This window comes from Dunckerocampus dactyliophorus, chromosome 14 (genome assembly GCF_027744805.1).
Source record: "Dunckerocampus dactyliophorus isolate RoL2022-P2 chromosome 14, RoL_Ddac_1.1, whole genome shotgun sequence".
Taxonomy (NCBI): domain Eukaryota; kingdom Metazoa; phylum Chordata; class Actinopteri; order Syngnathiformes; family Syngnathidae; genus Dunckerocampus; species Dunckerocampus dactyliophorus.
The window spans coordinates 15,217,260-15,239,319 of record NC_072832.1 but is presented as its reverse complement, the minus strand read 5'-3'; the positions used below and the strand labels follow the sequence as shown (position 1 = coordinate 15,239,319).

Sequence of the window (22,060 nt, the reverse complement as noted above, 5' to 3'; positions counted from 1 at the left end):
GTGTTCCTCCAGACCACTAGAGGGCGTAGTTTGTATTATATTAATGTTGAGCCAATCAGCATCTAAGGGAAATGATGTATCAGGAACTTCCTGCTTGGTATATGTAAACAGCTTGATTGACCGCATGTGGTGTGTTTTCATCCAAACCATCCTTATATTTCTGGCCTTTTGAGTGGCAATATCAGTAAGTTGCATTTTTTCACATGAGTGTTAGAATATGTGTTTCTTAATATTATGGTATTAGGAGCATGTTTATGCACTTGAAATACGAGTCTATTTGTGTTCTAATTTTTGGATTGAGTCACTAAATGCTTTTTGTGTTTTTGTAATTTCAGTTTTGCACTTCATTGTATTAAATTCCAGTCCAGTACAACACGTGCCTGTTCCTTGGAGGAAGTAGTACAAGGAAGAGTTTAGCTGGCTGTGAACCTCAATATAGGACACAGGTCACATTGGGTGAAACAGTACAGTATACAAATGCATTAAAGAGTAACAGTTGCACAAAGACATGTAACCTGGTTTCCTTTTTAGTGGTAGCAGGGGTGAGCGAGTGAAGGAGTTAACGGACACGTGTACCCGTGAGTCCAGCTTCAGTTAAAAAAAAAAAAAAATCGCGAGTTTTGAACGACTCGTTCATGTCTCGCACATCTCTATCACAAGCCGACGAGGTGCGCTGCTGCTTCTGCTTTTGGCGCGTGCGTCTCCTTATTATTTCACCGTGACACACTCTGTCATTCAGTCAGTCAGAGCATAGTCTAGAGAGAAGAGCAAGGACTATCACAAACACACAATTATGTCGGGGGCCACGGATGATTTGACGTGTGAAGAGTGCTTTTCTGCACACTCAGCCAACAGCACAGAGGTGCATCCGGCATTCTCCACGGTGGACGACGATGAACTTTTGAGATACATCTGGACGGAGTATTTGCACCCCAAACAGTACGAGTGGGTTCTTATTGTGGCTTACGTCATCGTGTTCTTCGTGTCACTCATTGGCAACTCCCTCGGTAAGTTGCAGTTATGAGAGTTGCAATTATGAGTATGCAATTATGAATAGTTTAAACTTCAGTGCAAAAATGTCCATGTCTTAACATAAGATACAACTATGCCATATACAAAACAATAAGCGTGTTTTTTATTGCATAATCTTAAGTGCAGTAACAGGTGGCACTGTGTCTAAATGTCGTATTATGTCTGCCACATGAGTAATGAATGGCAGCATTTCAAGATGAACCTGTAGTCGTCTACGATTAAATACAGTTTATATTGTTTGCAGTGAAATCCAACACAAAATGCTAAATTAATAATATGACAAGCGGCATAGAAAATGGATGGATGGATGGATGGATGCTTATTATTGTAGTTTGCAGTAGTGCAATGCATCGGAATGAAATGTGTTTCTATTTTCTTATGTAGCAATAGATGGTAACCAACTCAACTGCAACCAGAATAATAATTTTATATTATGGATCTATGAGAGTGTCAATCAAAACTAACCAATATTATCTTTGTAAAATGTTAATATTTGATGCAACTCGTGCACTGGATCATGAGGGGGGAAGGGTGTTTCCAATGAAATGGCTTGTTACGGTGTAGTAATAGAAAACATAAAAATAAATATTAAAATAGTGCATGATTATCCCTCATGTATGTGTTTAATGGGTACGTTTAATGGGTCACTAAACTTCACTCATGTCTATTTAGTTCCCACGGTATACAGGTGCAGCATCTTCATGTGTACACTTCAATTTTCCATATGCAATTTTCTGGATGTAATTTGCCTAGTCTAGTCTTGGGTGTCGTGTCTGATTGACACATAGCACGCACAAATGAACAGTTCAGTTCATTCAGGTGGAAGTATTGTTCCATTTCTTAGAAAAGTTTAAGTGGACATGGGAAGATCAGCCCTTGGAAGGCTGAAGGAGTGAGTCAACATCAATGGGCACTTGGTGGTCGTATATTACTCACAATGCATTGCAGTGTTGCAAGAAGTATACATCCATGGGTTGGCAGTAATGAACAGCAAACACCGGCTGTTTACCACCGAGGAAGGAGGAGATGCATAAAATGAGCAAGCTAATTATTCTACATGCAACATGTCAGCGTAAACAATCTACAAACAACCAGAAAATTAACCCTGATGCGAATGACTACAGTAAAAATAAGTATTTTTAACAATAAAACTAAATTGAAACAAACAGCCTAACTTTGGGAACTAACTAAAACTAAATTGTTTTTTTAGGGCTTAATAAAAAATGAAATAATAATGGGGTATTGGTTATTATTTGTTGGAGGCAGTATAGCGCTACACCTACAACTGGTGGTCGAACCGTGATTGCTTGGGCTGAAAGTGAAAAGGGAAGGTGCGTTCCATTTATTACTTCCACTTCTCCCAAAACCACTTTCCCTCGGCTCTGCAAGTGGCCTCCGCATGATGGTGGCAGTAATGTCATACCAAGTGCCTAGGTTGGGTGTTTTCCACCGAAGGCCACATACTTTTGTAAACCAACCCATGTAGACATGCTAAGAAGTTACATATACAGTGGTGTGAAAAAGCCCCCCTTCCTGATTTCTTATTTTTTTGCGTGTTTGTCACACTTAAATGTTTCAGATCATCAAACAAATGTAAATATTAGTCAATGACAACACAACACAGAGCTTCATCAAATTTGGTGGCGACGTCACTCATGAAAGGACGCACAAAAATGTCTCGAGATCCCATGTTCAAAAATAAACAGGAAGTCCGCCTTTTCGTTTTAAAGCGGCAATTTGGGGTGAAAACCAGGGGTTGTATTTCCATGAACCAGCCCTGGGGACTTTGAGCAAATGAGGCCACATTAAAATCACAGATACTCCACGTATGGGCGATTATATTGTCAACCAATTTAACCTACGCCATAGAATGTGGGCGGAGCCTTAGAGGCCCGCCAAGCAAAGTAAAACTCAAATAACTCGACTCCACAAGGTCAGACTTCTGCAATAATTGGTGTGTATGACATAGATGACACCCTGAAGAGACCCACATGTCACTTCCTCAATTAGTAACAGTGTCTTCTTGTGGCGACAGGAAGTGACAACTAAATGCATGCTTGATACAAAAGCCCACTCCTCTGAGTGAATGTATTGAATGAGTTTCACATGTATACAGGGCTCATTAAACACATTGATGATACGAAGCATGATGTCGGAGGTGGAGCCTGGCGGCGATTATCCATCAGACAGTCATAGCTTTACTTCATATCATCAGATCGCCTTCAAAACGGGTATGGGAATTAAGGGTTGGGGTCCAATCATGGCTGCATTTTGATATTGAGTCCAATGGCGCCACCAGCTGGTGGAAGTGTATAACTGCTGTAACAACCTTCTGCATTGTCCGATCGTCTCGAAATTTTTTATGGTGTGTTGGGGCATGGGGCAGCACATCACTACATGGCTACCATGACACCAGTTTTGCCCCCTTCTGGTCGAAAATGATAACTTTCATAACTCCCTTCCACATTGTCAAATCAGCCCGAAATTTTGGATGGTGGGTTGGGTCACCCCCCAGTCCGTGACTAATTGGATATTCAGACTCAGGTTTTTTTCAAAGTAGGGATACTGTCCGCATGCCCTCCAACTCACATGAACCCAGAGTTGCGTGGGGGTGCGAGGGCCCGTTGAACGCGGCTTGCAGCTTTAATTGGACTTTATTGTGGTAATATTACAGCTGAAAAAAATGTCCGGCTATTTCAGCTTTCCTCTTGTCCATTTTCTTCACGTAATTATGACTTTATTCTCATGTTTTTACCTTATTCCTGTAATATTATAACTTTTTCCCCAAACTAATTTTCCACAAATTGCAACTTCAGTCTTTATTTTGTTTGTTTCTCATAACATTCTGATTTAAAAAAAAGAGTTTTTTCTGTAACATTTCAACTTGCTATTAAACTATGCAACTAAAATGACAATATTTTTCTTCATAATTTTACTTTATTCTTGTGAAATTATTACTTTTTTCTTGTTAGATGAGAATTTTTTTCCTCATAATATTTTGAATTTATACTTGCAAAATTGCTGCTGATTTTTCTGCTCTTGTTGTTATAGTTGGCCTCCGGGCTGCACAGTTTGGACACCCCTTGCCTATGGGAAGTCAATGAGAGCAACTCCAACTGCTATTGCAATGCAGCCTTGGTAAGCTGCTGAAAGGTTGGAGTTGATTGGAGTTGACTCAGGGGTGATTAAAATATTCATTCATGTCTTCTAGGCTCCATTTCGACGAGTGATCATTGCAAACCTAATGTAATGTTAATATAAATCTAATCCAATATCTCGCACAGAATGCTTGACCAGGTCAGCTAATTGGCCAAAATGCCCCAGAGAGCCGGTGAATATGTTTTCTGCGAACTGATATATTCGCGAACTGATATATTTCTTTATAAACCATGTCGACGTAGATTTTTTTCTTCTTGAGGGTAGCAAGATGTACATTTTTAAAAATATACGTGTTGATTTAAGTTTGCAGCCCTGTTTTGAAAAGGCAAGCAGAATAGGCTCAGCCATGATTGCATTAATAAAACATATTACTTGCACACTTTTTAATATTTATTGCCCAAGTGGTTAGCATGTTGGCCACACAATCAGCAGATTTGGAATATCAGGGTTCGAATCTCCGTTGGACATCTCGGTGTGGAGTTTGGATGTTCTCTCTGTGCGTGAGTGGGTTTTCTCTCCGTGCACCGCTTTCCTCCCACATCCCTAGAACATGCATGTTAGGTTAACTGGGGACTCTAAATTGTCCACAGGTATGAATGTGGGTGTGAATGGTTGTTTGTCTATATGTGCCCTGCCATTGGCTGGCAACCAGTCCAGCGTGTACCCCGCCTCTCACCCAAAGTCAGCTGGGATAGGCTCCATCATACCACTCGTATTCTTGTAAGGACAAGCGGCACAGAAAATGAATGGATGAATGAATATTTGTTGCATGTTTTTGTAACCAAACGTCCAAAAAATTATAATACAGTCATTTTTTTCTCTAGCAAAAAAGTCTGAAAAAGACATTGTGTTATTATTAGGTGTGGACATTAAATGATGTACATGTCGATGTTATTTCACTGATCCTGAAAACGTGATTTTAAGTAGGTAAGTAGGAAAATATTTTACAAAAACATACATAAAAAGAATATAAGACAACCCTTATGTTCAGGGCCATCTTTTGTTCGGGTCAGTATGGTACTTGCCACCATTATGCCTTGAATTCTATTTTCAAAATGAGTTTGTTTCTTAAAAAAAACGATAATAATCAAACACGAAGGTCATTGTGTAATCCCTTGAAGAGTATACATTGAATTAGAGAGCTCTGATCCCTGAAGGGTTGGATTATTTTTAAATACTGGACATAAGAGTGAAACGTCTCACACAGTCTCTTTAATGTGTTCCATCAACCTGAGGCTGAAGCCAAGGGAATTCCCCCCCCACCATCCCCTACACTCAGACACGTTTTAGGCAGGCTGGCCCATGTGCCAGAACATGGACACTATGACTCAAGTCATTCTTGCCCTTTTTTTTTCCTTCTTTCATAAAACTCCCCTGGTAGCAGGCTTGTCTTCATCTCAGTGATTCAGAGGACCATTAGGGATGAATCAGAGGGCTGTACGGGTGCTAACTGACTCTTACATGCATAGGTACAAGACATACTGTACCTCTGCAGTGCAGTGCCAATGTCCTCGACCATCATTGGCTTTTTTAGCATGTTGATCATGGTATAGACCTTTTCACAGACGCATTAGCAGGATTATGCAAAAAAAACAAAAAACAAACCTGATTTTGACAAAAAAAAAAATAAAAAATGCAGTGCACCAAGGCAGAAGAAATTTTGGTCAGGATCTGGAAGAAGAAACAGGAATTTTCTTAATTATTTGAGTCACTATGGAGGAAGTGTCAACTGACCTACAAGCTGCGAGACGCAAATAGCCCCTGGACACCTCTGCCTTACGACTATTATTATTATTTTTTTTACTGTATATCACTATCTGTCACGAATAATAAATCGAGTGTGTGCTCATCAATGACATGCAGTCAGGGTAGGCAGGTGACGTTGAGCCTCATCTGTATTCATTAAAAATAAATACCTAATAATGACAACATAAAATACATAATCATCATCATAATATACCTACAGTAATAACAATGATCAATATTTGTTCACTAATCTGTGTTATAAAAGTGTTTTCTGTACGACTCCAATCATTTTAAACATTTTCTTTTGCTGAACTTTGCGAATTCCATGATCAGATACACGCCCAAAGTTTTGGCAGCTTCACCTCTGAATGTGCAATCCCTCACAAACTGGGTGGCGTGGTGTGTGCCTCTCAGCATGTTGCAGAGATAATTTATCTCCAGTCATCCCTCATTTATCCCAGTTAACTGGGTCCAGACCTGACTGTGATTAGTGAATTTCCATGAAGTAGGATTCAAAATGAATAATAAACGGCATATTCTTGTAGTTAAAACCTGGAAAACCTATTTGTGACATACAAAAATGGTTTCGAACATTATTAGAGCTCTCTAGACATGAAATAACACGCCAAAAGTCACCTTTATACTCGTATTACCTAATATAGTAGACATAATAAGCAGTACTAAGGCATAATAATGCACACGTTAGCATTGGAAAAGTTCCTTGTTGTTGAAGCAGTAGGTGGTGCAACTCTACGCCTGCTATGGGATCGCTGCAGGAACATAAGAGACATAAGAAAGCTAGCGCACTAACTAGTTATCCCTGCAAAATGTTAATGAAGATAAAGATATTATAGATAGATAGTAATCTGCCACTGAAACGTCTCTTCTTTTGGGAGATGATGCTGTGCATTGGATGATGCTGTTTGTCCTTGATGGAAAGGAGCTGCAGCAGTGTCCTTTGCTCTGCCACAGATGTCAGGCTGTCCAGCTCAGTGCCAGTGACAGAACCTGCCTTCCTCACCAGATTGTCCAGTCACGTGGCATCCTTCTTCTTGAGGCTGCTCCTCCAGCACCCTGCGTTATACAGGAGGGCACTAGCTACCACAGTCTGGTCACAGGAGGGCAGTAACTATCACAGTCTGGTACATTCTGTGTTTAGTTCTGATTATAGTGTGTGATTGCAATAATCAGATACTACTAGTCAGTCAACTTTGGAAATGTTTTTACATTTGCACTTGTACTGTATAATGACGGAGGGAACATCAACAAAGTAACGCAACGGTGTGTCCATCACCTCCCACTGAAATGACTGCAGTGTGGCTTGAAGCTACCCTTTGAAGGTGGTCCCTGTGTGCTTGCTAATGCTGGCCGCAGCTGCAGTTACATTTGTGAATTAATGAGCATCATATAATGTACACTTTTTCCATTTCCAGGAAAATTTGCATGTTAATTACGTTAGTCCAGGAGGTAATTAAGATGCTAATGGGTCTTTTCTGATGTCATTTCTGCTGTGTTCACACACACACTCAACTTATACACCGCAACACTTAAGGAGGTTAAGGAGATATATATAAGCATTTTAGATGATTTGTACTTACGCTTATAAGCTCTGCCTTAGCTCAAAAAAAAAGAAGCAGCACAAAATGCGTTGTGACTGTATGATAAATAATCATTCAACCACTTTGTCATAAACTCCGCCACAGTGTTGGAATATTAATTAAAATAGAGCACTGTCACGTGTTTATGAAATTAAATATAATAAACAACAAAAATATTATATATGATTACACACAGGCGATCTCCATTCATAAATAGTAGAAACTGTGATATGCGCACCAGGCCAACAGGGGGTGATGGCACATCACACTAAAGAACATGCATCAGCTGCTCTTCTTTCATTAAAAAAAACATTAATAATCTTTTCTTTACTTTTTTTTTTTTTTTTTTTACAAAACCTAACTTCTCATCAAAATACGAGGCTGAAAATGAGGAAGCAGTGATATAGTCACAGGTGGGGGGCGGGGTTGGGGGTCGTACATTATAGCGATCAAATTGATCTTATTTATGATGTATTGTGTAAAACTAAGACATGAATAACATCAAATTAAAAGCACAAAATGAATGGCGACCCACCATCCACCAGTTCAAGTTCCAGCCAAGTTTTTCCAGAGAGATTATTACATCACTGTTTGACGTGTGTGGTAAAAGGCAGTGCGCTAGCATGAATTAACTTGAGACAAATGTGCACGTTAGCACTCAATAAGTCATCAAAACTTACCTTTATGCATTCCCACATAGTATCAGCATTTGACACCAAATATGAGGTGATAGAAAAATGGTAAAAATACAGTAGTAGTCTATCTGTGCGGCATGAGACAAAGTTAGCACACGCACAATGGACATGCGTCAAGTGAGACGGTACAAACTAGGATTCGGAAATCCAGGATAAATGACTAAGCTGAGCTCAACCAATCCAAAGCAAGAGCGTATAAGCTTAATTGGTTGCACAAAACCCAAGCCAGTATGAGCAGACACTGATTAATCAAGCCAGGTGAAACCAACCCGGATCAGTGCGTGTACGTGACTTCCTTAAAGAGACCCCGACTATCAATTACAGAGTCACCGACTCACCATGGCAACGAGAGCAGCGTACTTTTCCCCGACGGAAGAGGAAATCCTCATAGAGGCTTACGAGGACGTATAAGAGCAAGTAGAGAGTAAAGGCAACACCCCCACAGTCGTAAAACAAAGAGCGAAAACGTGGCAAAGTATTGCAGAGACGATCTACAATACTTTGTGCATTAGTACTACACAAATACACACTCAATGCTCCACTGAAACCATCATAATTACAATCCAGAGAGTTGGTAATGTTATGTTTGTTGCTTGGTTAACAAATGAAGAACAGCGGTGTACACTACTGTACTATCTATGAACTCTGTGCTTTGTTAGCATGTGACCATTACTCGTTCGTAGCTTCAGCAGCGTGTAAACTTCTGGTTTCCCCTCGAGCTCTACGGCTTTTGGGTAATGCAGTACACATCCGCAACCAACACAATTAACATCTCCGAAAACGTAGTGCCACTGTGATTATAAATGTTGAAAAACCGCGATAGAGTGAGGGAGCAAGGTTCGAACTGCGATGTAGCGAGGGACGACTGTACTGTATAGCAGGAAACAACATGAACTGCCACAATTAGCAGCAGACCTTTGGGAAACCCTAACACCGTCATCACCAGTAGACTTGAGGGGGGAACATTTTTATTTCCTTAAATATCAATCCCTGATCCTTTTGACTCTTCTGGCAGAAACTACATTTCCCACAGGTGCTTTTACATCATTGACCCTCTCAGGAGGTGTCATTTAGTACGCTGTTTACATGTCTTTGAGAGGCTTTTTAATTGTGCGATGTCTTTCAGTTTGTTTTGCAGTGTGGAAAAACCGTCATATGCGCACGGTGACCAACTATTTTATAGTGAACCTCTCCATTGCTGATGTCTTGGTCACCATTATCTGCCTGCCTGCGAGTCTAGTGGTCGACATCACAGAAACATGGTTCTTTGGACAGACGCTTTGCAAAGTTGTCCCCTATCTGCAGGTAAGAAACCAACGTATGCATCATGAAGGCAGGATTTTATTTGTATTTGGTCTATTGAGGTGTACCAAATAAATATGTATGTGTGTGTGTGTGTGTGTGTGTGTATCCTCGCCACTTTGCAGTTTTTCAAAACTATTAATTAGATGGGACCTATTATGCTTTTTCTCTTTTCCGACCTATAAATGTTGTTATAATGTTGTATTCTCATGTTAAACGATGCCAACGCGTCAGATAATGAGGTTTGCGCATTTGGAAGTGAGCCCCGAAAGCAGTTTTGGACGGCTCTGCACGCTGTGTTTTACAGTTTTTTTTAACACCGAGTTCCATTGACGTCAATGCAACCCGGACTTCCTTATATGCCCAGCACCCCCGCTCTGCTTCTCTCTGTTCACGGCGTTAACACGTCGAGCAATGGCTCACAGGAAGTGTTTGTTTGTGCCTAAAGAGTCAAGCATCAGGCAGCATCTTGACAGCAACTATTTCGAAAATGTTGATTTAACTGTTTGTGCACACCTGGAGGTAAGAATGACTTTTGTAAGAATGACTCAAACAAAATTGGATATGGCAAACTGTAATTGCAGATTTGTCCCAAACCAAATATCATAACTACTGTTAGCAAAATAAAATAGTGGCGGCTTGGAAGTGCAAACCCTGGCTTCAAGTGGTTTGCTGGCCGACCGGGGCCGGCATCTTTTGCGATTGTGGAGGACGGGCTTGTTTAGAACCTAGTGACAGGCCTAGTGATAAGTGAATTTCTGCGAAGGAGAATTCCTTATTTATAAACTGAATACTTTTGTAGTTAGAGCATAGACAACCTGTTTACGACCTTCTAATACATTTTTAAATATTATTAGAGCCCTTTAGACATTAAATAACATCCCTATATCACCTTTACACTCATATTACCCAATATTGTAGACATAATAATAGAGAATAAACCATTTAAGACATAGATAAGACTTGTGTATGTTGCTGTAAATGTGTTCCGGTGTTAGGGGAGTTGAGTCTGGGGTGGGTAGGAAGTGACGGTGGTGGTTCAGAGTTGAGTTTCTGCTTGGTGTAGGTTACGGCCGCAATAGTAGCCCGTGTTTTTAGTGGAAATTTTTCTTAGGCATAATCGTGCTTGTTGTGAAATAATTCAAACCTGCAATAAAAGCCTGTTGTTCCGGCGATGAAATCTGGTGCTTGTGTGTCTCACCGAACAATACAGTAGCATTACTGACACCTAGTGACCAGTGTAGAATACCACGTCAGCGTCTTAGGGTCTTCTGAATGCCTTCTATTTTCATTTTAGCTCATTTAGCCATTTTTATGCTTGAAAATAATTAAGGCAAAAAAATGTAATATTTGCTTCAATATGGATATTTTAATAATAGGCCACACTCAGCATGCAAGCATTCAAATGGATCAATAAACTGAAGAAACAAGGGTGGTCTAATCATTTTTTCCAGGACCATACATATAAACACAGGGGTGCTCACACTTTTTCAGCCTGTGGGCTATTTTGTCCCAAAGATCTACCTCCCACTATAAACATAGAGAAAAAATATATATCTATTTACTTTATTTTGTAAATATGAGTATTGTACATGGCCGCACGGTGGTCTAGTCGTTAGCATGTTGGCCAACACACTAACAGGCTGGAGGTTGGGAAGACCTGGGTTTGATTCTCCCTTGGGCGTTTCTGTGTGGAGTAGTCCGGTTACGGTTAGTACCGGGTACTCCGGTTTCCTCCCACGTTCCAAAAACATGCATGTTAGGTTAATTGGCGACTCTAAAAATTGTCCATAGGTATGAATGTGAGTGTGAATGGTTGTTTGTCTATATGTGCCCTGCGATTGCCTGTGTACCCCACCTGTCGCCTACCACTGGGATAGGCTCCAGCATGCCCCCGCGACCCTAATGAGGAGAAGCGGCATAGAAAATGAATGGATGGATAGTATTTCACATTCACAGTTTCAAAGTCTACAGGTCATCAAAATAGTTGATATCATTCAGTAATTCACAATTCAAATCAATATGTCAATAAAAATAATTACACATAATTCCTCAATAGTTGTGTACAAAACTGAGTAATATGTCAGTGAAAATTGCTACATAGCGTTCATCATGTATTACGTCCAGTTAGCATTTGCTATACATTACAGATAGTGTATACGATAAATTAAAAGGATTAGGCAAAAGACAATGCCGCCATAGTCAAGGCAACATATTAAAAAGCTTTCAGCAATGGGCACATTTTCCAATTCATCGTGAAATGAACATGGAGAAAACACATATAGTGGACATATAGTGGACAACGGACAATTTTTTTCTACAGTAGCTGCTACAAGTGAACGGATAACGTTTGCTATAGAGGCATCTTACCGCTCAGTCAGTTTATTCCGTAAATGGAATAATAAAAATTAAAGTTGCATTATCCGTGTCTGCCTGCCGACATCTGTTCTCCCCATTTTTTTTTTATGCCGCGGCACAAGAGCGAATCAGGAGGGGGCTTAATGGCAGCTGACTGATGACATCTTCAACGTGACAGTAATGATGAAGGTGACACCCAACACTACCTTCGCGATCGCCATAATGGGCACCCCTGATATAGCATACATGTCCATCTATACACTGTATTACTTAACATTGTTTTCACTTTAAAAAAACAACATTTCCAAGATGTAGCAGCTTTTACTTTGCCGTGGCGCCCCGCCACGATCCATTACATGGAGCGGAAACCCTTATCAACCTCTCTGTCTTTCTCCCTTTTAGCATAATTTACTATCCAGTAAGTAATTTAATGTTCACAGAGAATGTGACATTTCGAGGCTACCTTAATTGGACATAAATTGAAAAGTACTGGAGGGGTGAGGTGTTGTCACATAAATGAAAAATGAAATCTTCCCCAAGAAGCTGTATTAGTTTTGTCTTGTATAATTAAAAAAGTATGCTGTTAGTAAAACTAACAGACATTAGTGAACCTGTCCCTTATATATGATTTTTTTGTCCACAATGTGCAAAATGTGTTTGACAGTTTGGTCGGAATCCAAATTTTGCCTTAAACTTAAATTATTCCAGAGTTCAGGTTTTGCAAGTTAACAAAAGGAGTTTGTGTATCCAACCCTTCAACCTGCAAGATTCCAAGAACCTGCAACACCCCCTAGGTAGAAAAAGTATACTGTACATATTCTTTCTTCTCTTTCTTTTCAGACCATCTCTGTCTCCGTATCTGTCCTAACGCTGAGCTGCATTGCGCAAGACCGCTGGTACGCAATCTGCCACCCTCTGATGTTCAAAAGCACCGCCAAGAGAGCTTGCAAGAGTATCGCAGTCATCTGGGTGGTGTCATGCATCATCATGATCCCTCAAGCCGTTGTGATGGAGAGCAGCAGTCTGTTGCCGGCGCTCGCCAACAAGACAAGCTTGTTCACTGTGTGTGATGAACACTGGGGAGGTATGTCATTAAACCCATCCATCCGTCTTCTATGCCGCTTATCCTCACCGGAGCTTATCCCAGGCGGGGTACACCCTGGACTGGTCGCCAGCCAATGGCAGGACACATATAGACAAACAACCATTCACATTCACATTCATACCTATGGGCAATTTAGAGTCGCCAATTAACCAAACATTCGTGTTTTTGGAATGTGGGAGGAAACCGGAGTACCCGGAGAAAACCCACGCACACACGGGCAGAACATACAAACTACACACAGAGATGCCCAACGGAGATTCAAACCCAGATCTTCCTGATGTCCAACATGCTAACCACTAGGCCACTGTGTGGCCCCATGTCATGTCAAGAAATGACACATTGATACAAAGTAAAATGTTTAACAGTGTATTGATTGCCACGCAAAATATTGACACTTTGGGCCCAATTTGGACTTTTTGACTTACGGGTATTGTAATAACAGAGCACAGGTAGATAATGAGCAATAGTAACGACTGGACCGGAATCACAAGACTACAGTCAGTCTTCGGTTTACAGCGTTCCGAGTTTTGGCGTATAAAGCAGTGATCAAATGTGGTTTCCAGCGCTGGACAGCGTGGGTGTCGGGATTTCTCTTTTTCACTCAGAGCATCGGGCCCATGAAAGTATGATTGAAAAGCTGAGATTCCTTTTCCATCTGATGTACAGGCGGAGTCTAGAGGATTACAGTGTACAGTCGGCCCTCGCCACTTCGCAGTTCACATTTTTCGGCTTCACTCTCTCACGGGTTTTCAAAAATATATTAAGTGATCAATCATGTTGTTTCATTGTTGAATGTGGCCTATTATTAATAATGTGTCATATTTTTGCCTAAATTAAGCATTTTCAAGCATAAAAGTGGCTAAAATACAAATATAAAGGCATTCAGAAGACTTAAAGAGGCTGACTCTACACTACTACTCTACACTAGTCACTAGGTGTCAGTAACTGCAGTGTTCGGTGAGCCACACAAACACCAGACTTGATTGCTGGAACAACAGGCTTTTATGCAGGTTTGAATTATCTCACAATAGGCACAATAATCCCTGCGATTGGCTGGCAACCAGTCCAGGGTGTAGTCAGCTGGGATAGGCTCCAGCATAACCCCGCAACCTTAGTGAGGATAAGCGACATAAAAAATGGATGGAGGCACAATAATCCCTAATAATAAATAAGGAATACGTTTTGGAAGTAAAAAAAAAAGAATACATTAAAAACAACTAAATAAATAAGGAATCCTACTTGGCGGAAACAATCAGGAATCATCTCTGGAACCAATCCGGTCTGGAACCAATTAACCACGATAAACAAGGGATTACTGTTAAACGAGGGATTACTGTAATCGTTTTTTGTAGAAAGTGCTTTAGAAATGAATGGCTGTGTGTAGAATTAATTTGAGTAGACAATAAATGTACATGTTGTTTAAGCTGTACACTGACTACTTTATATTGTATCCAAGTGTCATTTCTTCAGTGTTGTCCCATGAAAAGATATACAGTAATACATACTTGTAGAAATGTGAGGGGTGTACTCACATTTGGGAGGTATTGTATGATTTGCAGAGTCATCGTGGAAGCTGGAGCCTATCCCGGGTGACTTAGGGCGATGATGACTCGTCAATCAATGAGACAAATAAGCACTAACAATCGCATTAACCCACACATGTAAATTATAATTTTCAATGAATATAACATACTGTACATGTTCAAAAGCAGGGAGAGGACATGCAACCCCCACACAAAAAAGGCCCGAGGCGCAATTCACGACAGAAACCACTTAGCTGCTATTTGTGCATGCTAACCACTCAGGCGCTGTGCTGCTGCATGATCCAAAAACTCAGTTAAATGCATGAAAGCATCATCCACCAAGCTCTTGCTTCATGTCAGGTGCACAAATAACAGACTAAATGCCAAATGGCTGAGCAAAATGAATACAAAATCATATTAATCACCTCAGATCAGCACAAAGTAATAATCTGATGCCATTTACTGTAGCTGGTGTCAAATAGAAATGATAAGCAAGGTCCATTAATTTGGTAGAGGGGCGTGGGACGGATGACCTATGATAGGGGAAAACTAGCCTCTTCATCCTTTCGCCTTCATCATGAGACACCAGTGAAGATACTGACCTTATACTTTCACATTAAGGTGCAGGTTGATGACAAAAACACAACCGATGTTAGATAAAATTAACACCCTCTATGTAGTCTGTTTGATGGAGAAAAACAAAATAATCACGCCTAGAGCTCTCATGTCTGCAGCTGACAAATGAATAGTTGGCAGGGCTCTAGGCATTATTTTAAGATGAGTAGCAAAGCCTGCTTTACAAAGCTGTGTGGGCGTAAGTGGTAGGCTCTAACTCGACTTGATCCTGAACAGAATAATCAGTAGAAAATGAATGAATGTTTCTTCTTGAGAATTGCCCTGTCTTTTTGTTGAAATGCTGCGCTTATTTCCATCCACCAGTCGTGGTGCAGTGTTGGGAGAGCTAGGTGATGCTCGCCACAGGCACATAATTGGTGATGAAGAAAAAATAAATAGTAGTACAATAATCCCTTCTTTAACGTGGGTAATTGGTTCCAGACCCAATAGTGATGAGTGAATTTCCACAAAGTAGGATTTCAGAAATTGAATTTTTTTCATAGAGCATAGAAAACCAGTTTCTGACCTTCCTAATACAGTTTTTAACATGATCAAAGCCCTCTAGACATGAAATAGCACCCCTATAGTCACCTTTACACTTGTATTATCCAATATAGTAGACATATATACACTTGCTGTTTTGCAGATTTTTTTAAAGTGTATGAAGTGTATGGTGAGGGGTTTTACAGCCTTAAAACATATATGAGAATTGTACAAAAATAAAGTTGGCTACTTGGCGGATTTCACTTATTGCGGGCTGTTTTTGTTCCCGCGATAAACGAGGGAACTCTGTAACCACGAAACGGCATGATTCATTAATTTGTATATTTTTTGGATTAACGGTGATGTTCTTTTGAATTCTTTCAGCTGAGATCTACCCTAAGGTGTATCACAGCTGTTTCTTCATCGTCACATACTTTGCCCCGTTGTGTCTCATGGTTCTGGCCTACATCCAAATATGCCACAAGCTGTGGTGCCAACAGGTGAGTCTTCTACTTACCAGCAGCCTTCCCAGCACAACCACGTTTTTCTCAGAGGAGCTGATTATATGCCTGATGTGCATTTGACAGATTCCTGGCAGCACGTCAGGAATGCAGAGGAAGTGGAAATCCATGCAGTGCTCTGCTTCTACTCCCGGGCCGGGGGAGTCTGTGCGGGTCAAGACCAATGCAGTTTGTGCTGAGATCAAACAGATCAGAGCACGCCGCAAGACAGCTCGCATGCTGATGGTGGTGCTCTTTGTTTTTGCTCTGTGCTACCTGCCAATCAGCGTGCTCAATGTCATGAAAAGGTATCAGCATCCCCAGTTCTGCACCTTAACTGTTGCATAATTCATTATCAGAGTGGTTAACAAGGGCCAGATAGCGTATATCTTATTACAAAGTCATTTTGGAGCTTCGTCCTTTTGTTATGAGGTCCGAATTATAGATGATTTTAATTAAAGTCGATATGATGCCAATCCTTTGAATCCTTGTACAGATGCTCCTGGAATTACGGTGTTATGACATTTTGTGGTTACAAACGCGCTGCCTTAAATTTAAATGAAAAACGTCATTTTTGTCCATTAACACAAGACTCACTTGAGAACTATTACAGCGTATGCCGGCAGAACAATACGCTTATTAAACCACTTTTTACGCTTCATGTCTCCCAAGCGGTAGTGTGCCAAAGAAAAGGAAAGCCATCACCTTGGAAGTGAATGTGAACATCATAAAAAGCTCCAAGAGAGGGGACATACCCACCGATATTGGCTGCTTTTTTTGGTGCGAACAGCTCACTGATGCGACCATCATTAAGGATAAAGATTATTCAGTGCTAATAAGGCATGTACTGGGGATTCACCTATTCCGTCTATAAGGTCTTCTATTAAAAAAACAACAACGTTTTATCGTTTTATGCACATGCTGTGACCATTTAGTAACAAGCGCATTCATGATAACACTTAATACTTGCAGTATTTTGCCGTATTTTGGTCATTTTAAGTGTCACTGAAACTTTTTTCCTGGGCGCATTGATTTCACAGAATCCATAGCAAAGAACGCTACTTTCGTCAACAGCAGCAACATAGAGAGTGGATTTGCTCCCACTAATCATGGCAAACGACTACTTTTTGCTTTTACTCCACCCAGGCATAGAATAACGTTGCTGGGTGCTAGACAGATCCAGCTGTAGTGAAATGCTAAGCCATTCTCATAGCGTTAGCATGTAGCACTAGTGCTAAACGTTTCACTGACAAAATAAGAGTCACTTACAATGCCCTCTCTCACTGGGATGCTGACTGATGGGATGGCTGTATCCTTCAGCACAAGACATGTGCTCTCTGTTGAGCTGGTAAATTCAGCATAGCATAGCATAGCCCTCAGGTTAAAAAATGCTGAGAGCAAAGGAGCGTCAAGCTGAGTCTTCCTCGCAATGTCATAAGTGTAAGTTAAGTTGAGAGCCATCATCCACTGCCTCAGTCTGTACGGATGTTTAGTTAGTAGATGTGGAATCTCAAAGTTGACCTTTACAGCTTTTTGTCACAACCTTCTGCGATACACGTGCGAGGCATGATTTATAACGTGCAGCAGCAGCTCCGGTTGCAAGTGTTACCTTTCGGTAGTGGCCTGAGTCATTGCGAGTGAGGCGCTGTGTCACTACGCTAGAAAAGGCGTATTTAATATTTTTATGACTGTATTTTTCATGTCCTTCATGTGTTCCTTGTACAGTGAGAGTCACTTAGGAGTTCATTTAGGTGTAATTTCCAACTTGTAATCTATTATTGACCGTTTTACTGATCTTGTTCTTTGCCTGCAGAGTATTTGGGACCTTCAAGAACACAAATGACAGAGAGACAGTGTATGCTTGGTTTACTTTCTCCCACTGGCTCATCTATGCCAACAGTGCACTCAATCCCATTATCTACAATTTCCTCAGTGGTAAGTTTGGTCACAGGTCTGATCCCCACTAAAACGGGCTGAAGGGCTGCATTCACCGACAATTACAACTCACAATATTAATAGTAAATAATATATAAATAAATATGTTCAGTATTACCATTTTATTCTACTGTATGTACTTTTCATACTTGTCTTGTTGCAGCTTTGTTCATATTAATATCTCAAAATCAGTTTTTATAAGCTGCTATTTTACATTATTTCATATTATATAGATTTAGATTTTTGTTGCAAACATGCCAAAATAATATGAACGCATACCTAAAAATATTATATTTCTATGATATATTGTTTTACCCTTTATTGTTGTGTATATATGATATTATTGTATGGAATTTTCCTATTTGTTAAGTGAGAACTTTTTTTTCGACCTACGTATTAAATGGTGACAATCACAATTTATGATGATATTCATGTGAACGTGTCAAAAATCACCGATGAAACAGCATTCTATTACAACTTGATATAATTAAAGATGCTGTGACGCCATAGTGCTTTAGTTGCGAGCTGCTAGTAAGGACGTTTTGTGCTAAAAATGAGACTCGAGTCACGCGACTTGCGCTCGAATCAGGCTCGACAGTTTTGATGACTTTGGAGTCAACTTGACAATATCATCCAAGACTTGCAACGCGACTTGGACTTTGACGTCAATGACTCTGGATTTGACTTGGACTTTAGTCTGATGACTTGAAAATACCTGAGATTTTCAGTAAAATGTGTCCCCATTCAAAGAATTTAACTAACGTGATCGATGTTATGTACAGTAATTTCCAGCAAGACAACATATTTTCCCTTTGAATCTGCCTCATTGAATGAATCTATTAATGATCAATCAGGTTTAAGAATAAACAACAGATGCATGTGGATTACATTTCTGAGCTCTGACTAAATCCTGAATGCTATGTCGGCACTCTTTCTGTGACTGAGCCTTGTCACGCTGGTCTTATTTTATTTAAAACATAAAACAATTAACAACAAACAATTCAAAATACATTGTATTTGTCAAATTTAATAGATAGTAATATTGTTAAAATGGCGTTTTATTTAGGAGACACTAAACAGTGTTTATGGACTCAATGTCAAGGAAATGTCAAGCCTATGACTTCAGACTCGACTCGACCAGCCTGAGATTTGGGATTGCTTGAGATTTGGGATTAAAGACTCATTTGAGACCCCCACCTCTGATAAAAATACATTAAGAACACAGTTCTATTAATAACACAACAAGACACACACCATATTGCATGGTAACCGGAAAATGTATGCAAACCGAAGCAAAATTTTGGAGTACATTTCTTACGTTACCGAAAAAACACGCTAACCAAGGTTCCATTGTATGTTATACAGTTGGATGACCTTGCAATGGTCTTGAATGCATGAACAAGTAGCTGCTAAAAAGATCCTATTAAAAGCGAGATCATTTCTCCTTCTCTCTCATTTAGGAAAGTTCCGTGAGGAGTTCAAAGCCGCCTTTTCTTGTCATTGTTACTGTCAAGACCAGAGAGAGAGACCGAAGAGGACGAGAGCCCGAATGAGCACAGACAGCCGAAAGTCGCTATCGACTCAAGTTAACCACACGGACATAGTTTGTCACATATCGGATCAGGTTGTATAGTTTCGGCAGAGCAGCTGTTTGTGTTTACAACAAGCACTTGAATGCATCTCCCGCTATTCTATCGTCCTTATTCTAAGCTGCCCTTACTTTGGGAACAAGCGTGTGCTGCCAGCCCGTCTTATCTTGTTGTACCACCCTCCAAGAGACGATGATGAACCTCTGCAGTCAGAATGTGCTCGAACCATCCGCCAACGTGGATGGTTCGTGGATAGCTTCACCTCAGCCACCTCACACTGGAAGCTAATTTTGTTGCTTTTGTTGTCATGCATCATATATCTGTTGGCGACTCACAGATCAACATGACCCCCAAGACAAATACACCTGAGCACAGTTGTTATTTCTACAACAAATGATCTTGCAATGGAGGATCAGCGTGCTTACATTTGCTCTTACAGTATGTCCGGCCCTCACATTGCAGCAACCATTTCCTCACAGTACATCTTCTCATGGGACAATATTAAAGAAATGAAACCTTAGAGTAGTCAGTGTACAGCTTTACTGTCTAGAGGTACTGCTTCAGAATGTCACAGTACCTTTTGGAATTCTTGTTCATCTCAGTGCACTGCAGCTCCCCTGCACTCATACAGCCCAGACCATGACACTACCACCACCGTGCTTGACTGTAAGCAAGACATAATTAAGCTTAGTGCCCACTTGTATTGCCAGCTATTTAGACAATCAATTTTAATTTTCAGTGGATGGTAAATCTGCACGTCTGTACAAGCTGTACACTGACTGCTCTAAAGTAAATCCAATTTTCCTTTCTATATTTTATTTTCCCTTGTGTGTGAGGGGTGTACTAGTAGCATTTACATCTATCTTCGAACTCAGCTCAGGTAATACAAGTATTGGTTTTAAGAGTGGGGTGCTAAGGGACGACACATACGCTCCTTAGCAGTGTTGAGCATCAGTGCAACCATCTACCTCAAAGCAGTTCAGATTGTATTTCATTCAAAATGAGAAATACTGATATAGTGAGAGTCAGTAAAACTAGAATCAGAAGTCCTTGCATGTCTGGCCTGCCTTTGACTATTGTTACCTCAAAACGTTTTTATTTTTAAAAATTGAGACATTTTAGTATCATACAGAGCAGCTGCAAATTGGGACCTCAGTAATCTTAAAAATAACAACATAACCTGAAATGGATTATTTATTATTGTGTATGACTGTTTGTCGTTCATTACCATAGTGACCTGAATATAAGATGCGTCTGTGTAGGCTCTCAGTCGTACAGGAGTTGTCCATCGAGGAAAAGGCTTCTTGAGACGTCATCTGTACTTCTGTGTAGAAGGTGTCGGACGTTTCGCTCCTCATCCGAAGAGCTTCGTCAGCAAACTAATAAGTGCTGGTAGCTTAGGCCTTAAATACAGTAAGAGTGGGCGGAATTGGTGTGCCAACACCCTCCTCCTATTGGTTCGTTACACTAAGCCTGGGCGGAGCAGTGGTATAATCCTATCCTGTTATTCACACCTACGATAAAAGGGAAGTGTCGCTCCCTGAATTGGGTATGAACGACTCTGATACTGGCTTGTTAGCATCTATTGCTACCAGCTACCAGCACTTATTAGTTTGCTGACGAAGCTCTTCGGATGAGGAGCGAAACGTCCGACACCTTCTACACAGAAGTACAGATGACGTCTCAAGAAGCCTTTTCCTCGCTGAATATAAGATGCTATTTTTCATTCATTCATTTTCAATGCTGCTTGGAAATCATTCAAACTCACATTCATACCTATGGACAATTTAGAGTTGCCAGTTAACCTAACATGCATGTTTTTGGAATGTGGGAGGAAGCCGGAGTACCCGGAGAAAAACCCACGCAGGCACGGGGGGAACATTCAAACTCCACACAGAAATGCCCAAACGTAGATTTGAACACAGATCTTCCAGGTTTCCTGACTGTGTGGCCAACATGTGAACCACTAGGCTACCATTCTATTTTTCAATCTAGAAAAAAGTCTGGATTGTTTTATATATAAAGAGATTTATACACACAAACCAGCAGGTGGCGCCAAACTACTCCACACTAAGTGAGTCAGGGATTTTCTTCCTGTCACTCCCACACACACACACACACACACACACACACCAGTGACCTGGAAAGATGCAGCGATAACATTTAAAAAAGAAGGGTTGTGAAAGTTCAATGTATTATTTTCAGACAAACTTTCTAAGGTGTGTTGAGTGGAAATTTGACCTTGACATGTTTCGACTGTCATCTGCAGTCTTCTTCAGAAAAGTCAATTTCCGAGGCATATGAAACGAGGCAAACCTGACAGGTCCACCCGGTTGATCGTGCCCCCCGCTGCTTGCTAGTGCCTGGAGGAGAGAGTCCCAGGTGTGAGGGAGCGTATATGCTCCCTCATCTCAATTTAT

At 40.6% G+C, this 22,060-nt stretch overlaps 1 protein-coding gene across 1 annotated transcript; it reads left to right on the top strand.

Annotated features, from left to right (window-relative positions):
• The first annotated feature begins 428 nt into the window (after positions 1-428).
• Positions 429-20,869, top strand: hcrtr2 (hypocretin (orexin) receptor 2). Its single transcript, XM_054799294.1, has 7 exons — positions 429-1,007; positions 9,357-9,535; positions 12,731-12,974; positions 16,001-16,116; positions 16,204-16,424; positions 17,930-18,051; positions 19,512-20,869. The coding sequence occupies exons 1-7, from the start codon at positions 794-796 to the stop codon at positions 19,682-19,684; spliced, it is 1,269 nt and encodes a 422-aa protein (XP_054655269.1). The 5' UTR covers positions 429-793; the 3' UTR covers positions 19,685-20,869.
• The last annotated feature ends 1,191 nt before the right edge of the window (positions 20,870-22,060 follow it).

Bases quoted from the DNA above. Each gene is read 5' to 3' on its own strand.
- hcrtr2 (XM_054799294.1), top strand. From the start codon at position 794: ATGTCGGGGGCCACGGATGATTTGACGTGTGAAGAGTGCTTTTCTGCA. The intron at 1,008-9,356 runs GTAAGTTGCAGT...GATGTCTTTCAG, and splicing joins ACTCATTGGCAACTCCCTCG to TTTGTTTTGCAGTGTGGAAA. The intron at 16,425-17,929 runs GTATCAGCATCC...CTTTGCCTGCAG, and splicing joins GTGCTCAATGTCATGAAAAG to AGTATTTGGGACCTTCAAGA.